Source organism: Pundamilia nyererei, unplaced genomic scaffold (genome assembly GCF_000239375.1).
Source record: "Pundamilia nyererei isolate P.nyererei 1_Seehausen unplaced genomic scaffold, PunNye1.0 scaffold00017, whole genome shotgun sequence".
Lineage (NCBI taxonomy): Eukaryota > Metazoa > Chordata > Actinopteri > Cichliformes > Cichlidae > Pundamilia > Pundamilia nyererei.
The window spans coordinates 1888601-1901301 of record NW_005187418.1 but is presented as its reverse complement, the minus strand read 5'-3'; the positions used below and the strand labels follow the sequence as shown (position 1 = coordinate 1901301).

Sequence of the window (12701 nt, the reverse complement as noted above, 5' to 3'; positions counted from 1 at the left end):
TCGGATCGGTCCATCTCTAATCCATACATCAACATTTTAGAGCAGTTCAAGGCCTGAGCTTTTTAGTTTGTACCTAAACAGACTTCATTATTTGACTGTATGGTTTCATTTAACAGGAACGCCCACCACTGCAGGATATGACAGGAAATTACAGCAGTGCTTTCTAGTCATTCGTGACCACACATGAAGCTGTGCAGAGCTGCTAGCCGAGCACCTTTGACTCATCTTTGGTGAAATCCGCTTCAAGCACCAGCATGGTGTCGGAATTCTTTTAAAGTGAACTTGTGCTTTTCCTTTAATTCATGTCCAGTTTTAAAGGTCGATGATCAAATTTTAAAATAATGTGATCAGTTTATGTACACGTACTCCCTGTGAGCCAAAAGCTCAGGCTTCAGACTGTGTTCTTCTAGTCTTGGCTCAGTATGACGTTACAGAGAGGGGATATTTCTAATATGGTCACAAACCCCACCCACTGGCCACCCAACCTTTCTGTGTTTGAGGGGCAGCCAATTAGGAGAAAGTTGGCTTAAAAAGGGGGAGGAGCTAAAACTGCTTTTGATACAGTACAAGATTAAAAAATAAAATAAAGGATTATTTTGAAATGTGAATCATGCAAAGCTACCCTAGTAGAGGCACACTGTACATTAGTGTGAAATATCCATCTCATCCCCTTTAAACATATGTTGTGTCATTTTAAAACAGAAAGTGACAGAAAGAAGAAAACGGCATGGCGTTGTCACCCGACTTTAAACCTCCTGCCGTAGTGTGGAAGTGATCGGTAAAACTGATTTCCCCAAGTGAGACCACAGACCACAAAAATCTGACAAGGTGACAGATATATCTCCTCGGTGCTGCGTGCTACTCACTGATTTTCAGCTGCCTCTGTATTCTTTCCACGTTTCTGTCCCTGTACTGAGCCTGGATGGTGTTACAGTGGCCCATGAGCTCCACAAACTCCTTGGACAAGATAGTGTGCTGGCAAAAGGAGAGCGAACGAAAAAGGAAGCAGAGTGAAAACACAAATGTAGTCGTAATTTCCCTCAAAATTTCCCCAAAACCAGCTGTCATTTTCACAATGAGTGGCCGTTACAGATAACACCTACGATTTAGCTGCTTTTAAAATGGTTATCAATAACCGCAGTCTAAACTATCAGCACAGCATTCATTTCCACTTTAAGGCTATAAAGAGCATTAAAACTGATCATACGCCAGTCACATGACCTCGATGGCATGCTGTTTACAGAGAAAATAGAAAGAGAGGGGCGTTATGTTTTTAGCTGATTACAAAAAGTCTCGGGTGCTACCTGTGTGCGCTGCATTCGAGTATTTATGGGTATGTATTTCCCATCATCCTCTCCCTTCTTGGGCTCAATACCTGTGGAAAGATGGCCATAAGTCAAGCCATGCTGAACAAAATAATAAATCTTTTCCCCCCTGCAGCTCAAAGATACTCACTCTTCAGCTTTCTCTGGATTTGACCAGCCAGCGTTTTGATCTCGTCTCGAAGAGTTTGGAGCTCTTTCTTCATATCTGTGCAAAAGATCAAAAACAGTAAATTTAGCAAACAAAACCCTTGAATAGGACAACCTGATCGCCCCCTCTCCTCTGACAGTTTACTAACATGCTTCTGTCTGCAACTTTCGGTGAACCACTACACCTTATATATGACGATATATTACGCACCTTCCTTCGGTAGCGCCTCGCCCAGCACAGTTTTCTGTTTGTTCTCGAGGTCAGACACCATCCTTTTGAGCTGCTGGAGCCCCTGGTGAATTTCTTGGGTCTGACGATAACAAGGAAAGAATTTTAGGGAACAAAAGAACTATTTTGTTAGCTCAATTTATCTCATATATCAAGCAAATCTCATCCTATTCCCTCTATCAGTCCTTATAGCTAAAATGGGTGCAGCTCCCTCTGATATCTATGAAGCAATGCCAACATATGTAAGCTTTCTTTGTGTTAGCTGGCTCAACAACACCTAAAGTCCCCCATCAGAGACAATAACGGGTATCACACAGGCTTTCTGCTCCAGGCTCTGACTGCACTTACAAAAACAAGGCACTACTGCAGCAAATAATTCAGAGAAGCAGTGCTGCAGAAAAGTGTTTGTTTTGTGAATTCATAAATTAATATACCATCACATGAAAAAAGAAAGTTTCCACGGGACTCTCTGCAGTTCTGTAAGAAGTAGTAAGTCCGCAGCGTAACCACATCCCCTCTTAACCCTACGCCGTAACCTGACGTGCACCTCCTAAGAAATATAACTACATGCTGGGTCGATGCAGCACACAACATGTGGAAGGTTATGGCGTAGGGTTAAGAGGAGGTTCCAGTTTTGTCAGTTATGACGCAGCTTTCCTATGCATTTGATTAGGAACACCTGGCTGCTACTTGCCCTCTTATTTCCTGCCGAAGCAACAAAGGTTTTTGATGAGACAGCTGCAAGTTAAAGCTGTGAAATGTTTAACTTGATTCATCATAATATTCAGTGAATTCAGGACTAACAATGGACCATGGCTCGATGACAAAGGTGTGGAAACCACTTCAGTCTGTGGCCAAATTAAAGTCAAAATTTTAAGATGCCGGCTACAAATTTTGACTTATGGATGGAAAAAGAAAAAAGTTCTTTAGTGAGCGAGCTTCCATGATTAAACCCTGTTTACACTGCTGCTCAGCTTTCCTCAGCATGAAAAATATAAGCATACTTACAACATATTCTCAATCAGTGAAAGCACATTTCCAGATGATTTTTAACCAAAACACTGAACATAACCTTCTGCAGACCAGGTCATGTGTTCAGTCTAAGTTACCATAGTGATCCAGCCAAGTAAAAAGCCACCTTCATGACAGTTGAAACTGACTTCAGGCTCAGTATGGCTCACTAACCAATTAATCTGCCTTATAACTAGACTATTCACGCTGGTTGAACAACTACTGATTTTTTAAAAAATAAAACACTTGCATACAGCACCGTTAACCCACTTATTTATGCAGTACAGTTTAAACTGCTCTGACTCCTCATCTATTTAACCTGACACTGGATGTCCAGCCTCTATGGCTCCCTGCCCTTACGTCCTTGTGTCCTCTCCCCAGATAACCTTGGTCCTTATCCTCCAGCTTCTCTCCTCCTGTTTGTGAATGGTGTCACAAACATAAACGTCTTTCTAAAAATTTATAGTGGCAAGAAGGTCAAGTGGATCAGGCCTCATATTTTCCATGTTTTTGCTTTGGACCAATAAAAACAAAGAACAAACCAATTTCTATCCACGGGCCATCAGGCTGAATCACTGATGAACTGTCGAACTTTAATTATTCATAATTGTACATTTGCAATTTTGTGCATTTATATTAACCTGTAAACTGTGTTTTGCTTGTAAACGTCTTGAATCTTGAAATATGAGAATATCTAAGGCATTCCTGAAATATTAGTCACTCTTTTTGGACCTTTAAAATACTTTCTAGAGGGAGTTTTCCATACCAAGAATAAGACTCCAAGGACAAAAATGTGGATATGCATAAATTGATAAGTTTCTTCAAACCATTTTAAATCAAAACCAAAAGATATTCAAACACATTACGATAGAGGCCTAAGATCAGCGCAGAGAATAGTCACATTTTGTGATATTAGGTGAATAACTCTGGTTCCTTACTCGTGACAGTTCGGGTACAAGGAGACTGGGATTTAGCAGACTACGATTTGTTGACAAAACAGGTTAAGAACGCATCAGCAGCAGTCTGTGATATTTAAGCCTCTGTAGTGCATTTTTGTCTCTCTTTTGCACAAATGTAAAATTCAGAAGTGTGTGCAAACTACCAAAGTGAATGAGTAACAGGAGGACAGTGCAGATCATTTGATTTTGGGGGATTTTCCAGAGAGAAGTGCTTGATGTTTCTGCCTCACCTTTCTGAAAAAGGTTTCATTTTCCTTCTCTGAGCCTCCAGATCTGATCAGCGCTTTGCCCTCCTCGTCGTCATCCGAAGCCTCTGCGGTCTGAAGTCACATTGATTTTAAATAACATAAACAGAAGAAAAACAGTGAGTGCTTTCTCGCTGTCCGAGGATGTGAATCATGAGCCCTGCCCTGTCCCGGCCTGCCCTATCCTTTAAGGAGAAAGGACTGAAACGGAAGTTGGAAGTAAAACATCAATAAAGTCAACTTTTATAAAGAGAAATATCTGCAAAAAAATCCCACTTAACCACTTTTTGATTCCCTCTGCTCGTCTAAGTTGTCCCTGGAGACTCTTAGGTTAACTCGGGTAAAGTAGTGAACTGGGCTAACTTAGCCACGCTAGCGGAGCTAGAGCTAATGTTAGCACTTTACTTTGAAACTCACATTTCCTAATTCTTTGGTCCGGTCCCTCATTTTTCCAAAAGCGAAGGGAAGAAATCAAAAGTAAAAAACGCTGCACTGAAATAAAGCGAGCCGCTCCCAAAGCGTAATCTCCGCAAAGTTCACGCCGCCGCTGTCATTCAACTAGTAAACTCCAGCGGCAGCGCGTCTTCTTCTGCGGCCCACTCAACACTCAACTCATCGACTCACTGGCGCCCCCTGTCATAGCAGGAGGAACTGCTGAAAGGCTCTAATCGTAGGCTTTCTTCCCAAATACTCACTACGTAGAATAATCTAGGCATATAAAGATAAATAAAAAATATGTGCGAATATTTATATAGATAAACACATATTGTGTAGATACAGTGGAGATATAAAGGTCGTGACTTTAGGATATTAAGATTAAGGAGGCACAGAAAAAGAGAATAGATAATTTAGTGGACAAGTAAAGGAAAAGAGGAAAAAAATAAACAGGAAAAGCAAACAAAGACTAACAACAATATTTTGGTCATGGGTGTTGTAATGTAATAAAATGCAATTGTAGACTTTATAGAAGAACAGACTTCAGAACTTATTACAAATTTTAAAATTATGCCAGTTTTATATGGTCAGTAATATTGCTCACTTACTCTTGTACTTGCAGATGCTGTTGATATGTTGACTTAAGATCTAATGTTATGGTCACTCACTTGTTCTGTGCCACCTAGGCACCAAAAGTTACACGTGGGTCATATTGTGGCAGCATTAAAAGATAAGATAAGATAAGATAACCTTTATTAGTCCCACACGTGGGAAATTTGTTTTGTCACAGCAGGAGTGGACAGTGCAAAAGTTATGAGGCAAAAATTAGAATACAATAAGAATAAATACAGTACACAACTGTACAGGATAGAATAAATAAAATACTATATACAGTAGAATAAAATAAAATAAATATACAATAAGATAAAAATAGAATACAAATACAAATACTATATACAACTGAGTAAAAATACAACGATGACAGAAAGGATTATTGCACTTAGTGTTATTGCATATGTATGGATGTGTGTGCTTGATCAGTTAAAGTCTTTATTATGGAGTCTGACAGCAGTGGGGAGGAAAGACCTGCGAAATCTCTCTGTCTCACACCGTGGGTGCCGCATTCTCCCACTGAAGGAGCTGCTCAGTGCTGTCACAGTCTGCTGCATGGGGTGGGAGATGTTGTCCATCAGGGATGACAGCTTAGCCGCCGTTCTCCTGTCACTCACCACCTCCACTGGGTCCAGAGGGCATCCTAGAAAAACAGTGTGAATTAATTTTAAAAACATTGATTTGTTCCAGTCGGCCTGTAACTGCTGTTTAATAGTTTCTACTGGAGAACAGCTGTTACCTCGGAAATCAAAATCTTTTTCTATAAAACAATAGATGAAAAAAAGAAATTACACACAGAGGCAGAAACAATTCAGTCCATGGTTTGCTTGTTTTTAATGCCTAAAAAAATTCAGATTTCGCTATAAGTGATGAAGTTACTGGTGCAGTCCAAACAAGTTGAAAGTAAAACCCTGTAAAATCAGCTGTCTCCTGAGTTGGTGTGAAAAGTGCAGCCTCTGAATCTGAAGAGTGCTTTCATTCAGATCCAAATTATGTGGAGGTAACTGCACTAGAACAAGAAAGGTTTGCTTTACAAATCCCGAAAGACGTTTGAAACACCTGATCCCTGCTGAAAGTGAGGAGCTCAAAACATTTCAGTTTAGGTCACAGCTCTAATATCTGCTGAAAATCAAGAACTGAAATTATGGAACAGCCTGCAAGAGCATCAAAACTGAAGTCTGCTGCAGCTCCATGACCACAGTATACAGTGATCCTCCAAGAGTCTGCAGCAGTTCTTAAACTAACTGCTGGAAATATCTACACAGCCTGTGGCACCAACACTGAAGCCCACTGCCTGCAGAAACACCACACATTCTCCAAACTGGTCCAACTCTTCACCCTGAGCTGAGTGACACCACAGTGAAAGAACCACAGGGTGCTATACAGACTAAACACGAGCAGTGAATTTTACAGGATGTTTCTGAGAACTTTGAATTCAGTCAGACATTGGGCAATGAGGCAGAACAGATAACAGCCCTAGAGGAAAAGCATGCTGCCTTAATCTTGGAGATAGAGCAGTGGAAAAGGACTGCGTAATACTCAAAGAGATGAGGCAGAAAAAGCAAGGGTATTTCTTCAAGTAGAAATTTATAAGAAAGGGGAAGTTGCACACAAATGTTTCCCAAAATTTGGATGAACTAAAAACAGGTCTCAGCATTTAAAGAGAAAAGAAAAATAATACCGAGAACTTCTTAGCACTAAGAGGAAACTACCAAACTCCAGGCAGAGCTGGCCCAATTTTATGGAAAAATTCTAGTTTATCCTCACGTGTAGAGTTAGGTGGTTAGAACTTCACTGTATGATTTTGTATAACCTTTGCATGCTCAGATGAAGTATGTGTATATGTCAGCGTGACCTTGTGAAAACTGCTTAGCTTTGCTTAACGATGTTTCACTATGTTATCTGCTAACTGTTTTGCTCAGAAGGATGAAACTCCAGTGCCAGGAGCTTCCCATGAAAAGATAGTGGGAGTTGTCCTCTGTCCAGCCACAGCCCGTGGGACAGAAACCTGTTGTAACTAAAAGACAAACAGAGTTGTGTGCAGAGGGTATAAAAGAGGAGCTGAGACATCCCAAGGGCAGAGCTGGCATGACTGTGAACTGTGAATTTTGATGTGTGTTGGCTCTCCTGCGCACAGTAATAAATAGCTTGATCACAGCTCTTTCCATGTTGCAGACTTTAGTTACAAAATTCTACGACACCCAACACCAAAGAAACCTTCAAGAACAAAGATCCCTGTGGGAGAAGGACAGGCTCATAGCTGTGCACTGATCAGGACGAGGGCGGCATCTGTAGGAACCTTGAAGCAGAAAGTGAGTGACTGACTCATGATTTGATGAACAGAGTAATGAAATCTCAGTAATCAAAAAAATAATCAGGAAAAAAATTCTGCTGGATTTTTAAAAGGGCATAAATGATTGCCTTAACTTGACCTCCGCCTCAACAATGAAACTTGTTTATGTTAAGTCAAATTGTAGAGCACTGCTTTCACATTAATTTATCATAAAATCTTAAAACAACTCATAAAAGTAAACATTGCTATATCAATAAACCAACTGTTATCATGCAGATGCATTGTTAAGATATGGTTGTTAAGCTGAATGAGTAAAATAACTTGCAGCAGCTGGTTCTTTGAGCTGCATGACTGCTGGTTGTCCACAGGGTGGCACAATCTCCTAACCTAAACACAAATGTTACTCATACAGGAAAGCTTTAGTCCAGCGCCTCAAGCCCACCTTTAAATATCATTGCCTATTGGAACAATGCAAACATGGAGAAGGACTGAAAATATGGAATTGGTGGAATGCTACTATGCCAGCTGACACACAAAAAAAGGTTACGTGCAGCACATGTGGGATCAGTAGAAAACCAACATCCACAATGAGCTAGAAGGACCTGGCAGCTCAGTGCAATAACATCAGCAGAAGATGGTTACTGTTGAAGCTGGAGATCCAGAGGTTACAGCACACTGGGAACAATGGTGAGCAGTATGGACATAATGATGGAAGAGACCAGAGGTGGCTGACAGGACCAAAGTTGCAGGAGGTCCAAAGGTGCCCTCTAGACTATTGGACTGCGTACACCAGGGATGGGCAACTCCAGGTCTCAAGGGCCGGTGTCCTGCAGATTTTAGATGTGTCCTTGATCCAACACAGCTGATTTAAATGGCTAAATGACCTCCTCAACATGTCTTGAAGTTCTCCAGAGGCCTGGTAATGAACTAATCATTTGATTCAGGTGTGTTGATGCAGGGTGAGATCTATAACCTTCAGGACACTGACCCTTGAGGCCTGAAGTTGTCCACCTCTGGTGTACACAGACAGGCACAAACGAGTGACTGGGATAGAACATCTGTGCTGCATATGTACCGTTAGGAGACACCACCATTGGTGGTTGAGAAGAACTGGGCTAAGGTACTGTAGGATCCTCTGGGAGTTTGAAAATTCTGCACAGCATCTGAGGTATATGTAAGACTGCACTCTTCTGAATACCTCTGATATGGTGCCTGAAATCTGCTGGAGCTGCCCTCCCAGTTTTGGGGTTACAACTCCTAATGCTCCGATTACCGCTGGGACCACTTTGTACTTTACCTTCCTTCTACTCCAGATGTTCCTTCAGCCCCTGGTACAACGTTGTTGTCAAGCTTCCAAAGGCTTGTTAACAACTTTGGAAAAGTAGTGTCAGCGTTTGAATCTAAGTCAGACATACATCAGCTGCTACCCAAGGAACCGTTCATTAATTTAAAAAATATATAATGAGGTCTATCTTTCTTAAAAATGGTGAGAACAGTAGCCACAATGATCAATAATTATTAGAAATATATGTATCTTTGGCAAATCCAAGAAACCTATAGATGCTTGTCATGGTTCTTTGGACATCCTCTGTCAGCATGTTTCAGTCTCGATGTTTTGCAACTCAGTCCTTCCTGGTAAAAGGGCTAAAGTTGCACTCTGCAAAGCTCTGCTGTCTAGATCCTTATTACCTTAAATATAAAAGAAATCAATATACTGCAGCTTTAGATGCAAAAATTAGATTCAGTTCAATTCAGTTCAGATAAGAAATAAGTGGCTCTGATATTACACCTTAGAATGAACCCAATTTAGCATTGTATGTCTTTAAGGGTGTCCTATTATGCTTATTTCTGACTGCTCCGCTAAAGTAACTCTGCTTGATTAACAGATCTTATTTTAGAGCACGATGTAAGTTAAAACAAGGCTTTTGCCTCCTTCCTTTAAGCCAGTGGATCTCTAATTTTGGTGTGTGGAGAAACTTACAGGTGGAACATGGACACGGGTCCATGAGATGAAGCTAAGCTGAATGAATATGACTTTTATTTTCAAGAAATTATTTTTTCTCAGACTCAGACAAAAGTTTGAGAACCACAAGAGAAAAATAAAAATATGTCTAGTGCTTAGAGCAGCCTGGGATCTGGCTCTGGGATTACTTATTCATCAGTCCTCTGGAACTCATTGCACTCTGTAAAGTCCCCCTAGCCATATTTTTGTCATCCCATATCAGTGTTTGTCAGGCTTGAAAAACACTCAGTCAATGAACTATCCAACATTAACATTATCTTTGTCCCTTGAATTTTAGTAAAGTTGTCCATTCCTGATACTTGCACCGAAAATGTGACTGTAGAAATAAAAACATTTGCTGTATTATTGTTCACAGACACACAGCAAAGGCAGAGATGAGATCATTTCCACATAAAGAGTGGGAAAATGTATGCTTACAGGACTCTCAACAACATCCTTATTTAAGACTCTTTATCTTGATTTGAACACATCAAAGGCTGAAACTAAAACATTAATGAGCTCCCCAGAGCTGCTACAACTGATACAGTTTTATCTCTCTTATCGTCTTTCTTTCACTCACACATATCTCTGAGGTCATGCCTTTCCCTAAGCCTCCCATCAGAACCAAATCAGAACCACACAGGTAAATATTTATCAGATCTTCTATTAAATATTGTTTATAACCCCTAACCTGTCCATCACAAACAGAAGGTTTAAATAGCAGGTGGGTTGGGCTTCTGAGTTCAGAGCTGGTGCTGGATCCCTGGGATCGTCATGTTAGTGATAACTGCTCTCTCTAACATGATACAAAGCGTAAGCTAGAAAAAAATGAGCATTAAAAGACTGAAGCCTGAAGTTTTTCCTCATGAGGATTACTTATACACATGTTCCCCTCAAACCACCACTGCTGAAAAAATGAAAAAGTACTCACAGTTAAAACGAAATTGAAATGTTCTGGGTTTTAGCTGGTAGGAGTGGCACCTGGTGTCGTCTTCTGCTGTTGTAGCCCGTCTGCTTCAAGGTTCAACGTGTTGTGCGTTCAGAGATGCTCTTCTACATGATTCGATTGTAATGAGTGGTTATGATGGTCATGTTGTTGTATTAGCTCGCCTGATATTTTCCTTCTTTTGACTGTTTCTCTGTAAACCCTAGAGATGGTTGTGTGGGAAAATCCCAGTAGAACACCAGTTCTGGAATACTCAGACCTGGCACCAACATCTCGGTTTGAACTTCAGCGAGTCTTCTCAACAAGGCACTCAGTTTGTTGCCATGTGATTGGCTGATTGGATATTTGTAAAAAGGAGCAGGTGTATCAGGTGAGTGTATATATGACATGAAGGGAAACATTGTTTCAATCAAGGCTGTTGAGGAGAAGTTTTAGGTAGAACATTTTCATTTAATATGAAGGATTTTATTTATAGGCAAAAATTAAGTCCCTGTTGTCCCCCTTTCACAGTGCAAGGACATTTCCTGAATCAGGATTATAAATGTGATGGTTTAGCACGACTATGGCGCTCTCAAGTAGGAGGAATGCAGGTAAACTACATTTCCCAGGATGCACTGGTTGGAAACGTCGAGCTGTCACGGCCGAGAGAGAGGGGGAGAGAGAAACTGGTCCAGCATCTCCGGAGCGGCGGAGCGGAGCGGATACAGAGACACGCAGTCCTCATCAGCAAAATGAGGAGGAATTAACGCGCCGACTGTCTCCCGTGTGTTTCCCACCGCGATGCACGCCGTGGATGTTTAAAGCCTCCTCGCCTGCTGTAGACCAGCGCGGACATCTGACTTTATCCCATCAATGAGATATGTGGAGTGGCTCTACCGCTCGGTGGTAACGCAGAAAAACACAAGATGAAGAAGCAGTTCAACCGAATGAGACAGCTCGCCAACCAAACAGTGGGCAGGTAAGCGTGAAACGGCGCGTTAGATTGGCCACACCGAGCTGCATGCGTCCCGCTTTAATTGGCTCTGGGTCAAGCGGCCAAAGCAGGAATTCGTCGGTTGTGTGTGTGTATGTGTGTACAGTATTCAGTCATTCACGCGTCGGGCTTTTGCTGCTCAGCTGGTTTGATTTGCACAAAGCATTAACTGTCAGTGTAGGTCACAGTTGCAGCTTGAACGGGGTGTGATTGATTGAGCTCAGCAGGAAGGAGCGTACCCGCACGCAGACGAGCAGGGAACTGACATGGTACCCAAGAAGCTGGGCTACTGCCCACTGACCAATGAAATCAAAGCAGAGGGCAGCTTCAAGGCATCCTGCTGCTGGAGGGGAGTCAACATACAGCCTCTATGAAGATGCTCAAGGCGCCTTTTAATCAAATTAGTGTGGCATAGCGGGTGATCTGTGGGATGTAAACTGGTGAAATATGTTTTTTTTTATGTTTGACGAGGCATTCAAAGACCTATCTTAAAACCCTGATGTAACCGGGTCCAAGTCCCTGCTTAGGGCGTAGTAATATTATATAAAAGTGCAGGAAGTTTTGGGGTGGGGTTTGCAGTGATGTTAATCGTTTGAGTATTTTATCCCAACAGTTTACAGTTATATTTTTAAAACTGCAGCTGTGTCTATTGAGCTTCAAAAGAAGTTCTAGGATAGATGGGCTGAGTAGGAAGAATTCGAGATGGGAATTCCCAGTGAGTCATTCGGACTATACAATATTATCACAATGGCAACCAGTGCTGCCTCACAAAATCTCACCAAGTTGCTCTACCTACCCACACAGCCCATTTGCCCCAGTGGTGCGATAGCTGGACCAACAGATGATTTGATCAGATGTTTATCTCTGGTGCCTGGATTGGTCTTTATTGGTCAGACAAGGCAAGAATTCACCTTACATTTTCTTCAGTCTTGCATTATGTTGTTTTGTCTTGCAGTATCCTGAAATTGAGTTCATCATCTGTGTTTTCACGAGTTAAGAAAGATTTGGCATCTTGAAAAGTTCCTGAATACAATATAATGGTTCCAAAACAGCTGATAAAACAAAAACAGGTCATTTAGCTTACCATAAAGATTGGAAACAGAACCCGAGGGATTGTAGTCAATGTGGGACTGTTTTACGTAGTTTGGTCTAATGAAACATATCGATGCTAAAAAAAAATAAAAATAAAAAAGAGGACCAAATATTGAGCCCTGAGGAACTCCAATACTAATACAACTCAGTAACTAAGTTAATACATGATTATAGAACCTTTTGTATATGTTACTTTACAAGTGTCTGTAACAGGTGTGTAAAATACAGTATTTTCACTAACTGTATTGGAATTTTTTTTGGCTAATTATTGCTTTTAAATGGCATATTTCAGTTAAGAACGGGAGAAATCATTAGAAATTGGGAAAATTTCTTGCTGTTTCGTCTTTGATTAATATCTCAAACAACATTTGAGTCTTTCAGAGTTCAAGTGTTTGCTCCATTTCTATTTTTTGTCCTTGTTGAGGTGGGGCA

The 12701-nt window shown here is 41.1% G+C and overlaps 1 protein-coding gene across 1 annotated transcript in view; it reads right to left on the bottom strand.

The window, feature by feature from the left end:
- Positions 1-4547, bottom strand: part of stx4 (syntaxin 4) — a 10408-nt gene extending 5861 nt beyond the window's left edge. Inside the window, exons 1-6 of the mRNA XM_005725773.1 lie at positions 4334-4547; positions 3902-3991; positions 1684-1783; positions 1456-1530; positions 1305-1375; positions 867-975 (exon numbers count right to left, since the gene is read on the bottom strand). Coding sequence (XP_005725830.1) covers positions 867-975; positions 1305-1375; positions 1456-1530; positions 1684-1783; positions 3902-3991; positions 4334-4363 — 475 coding nt within the window. The 5' untranslated portion in view covers positions 4364-4547. The remainder of the gene's footprint in view (positions 1-866; positions 976-1304; positions 1376-1455; positions 1531-1683; positions 1784-3901; positions 3992-4333) is intronic.
- Positions 4548-12701: the final 8154 nt, after the last annotated feature.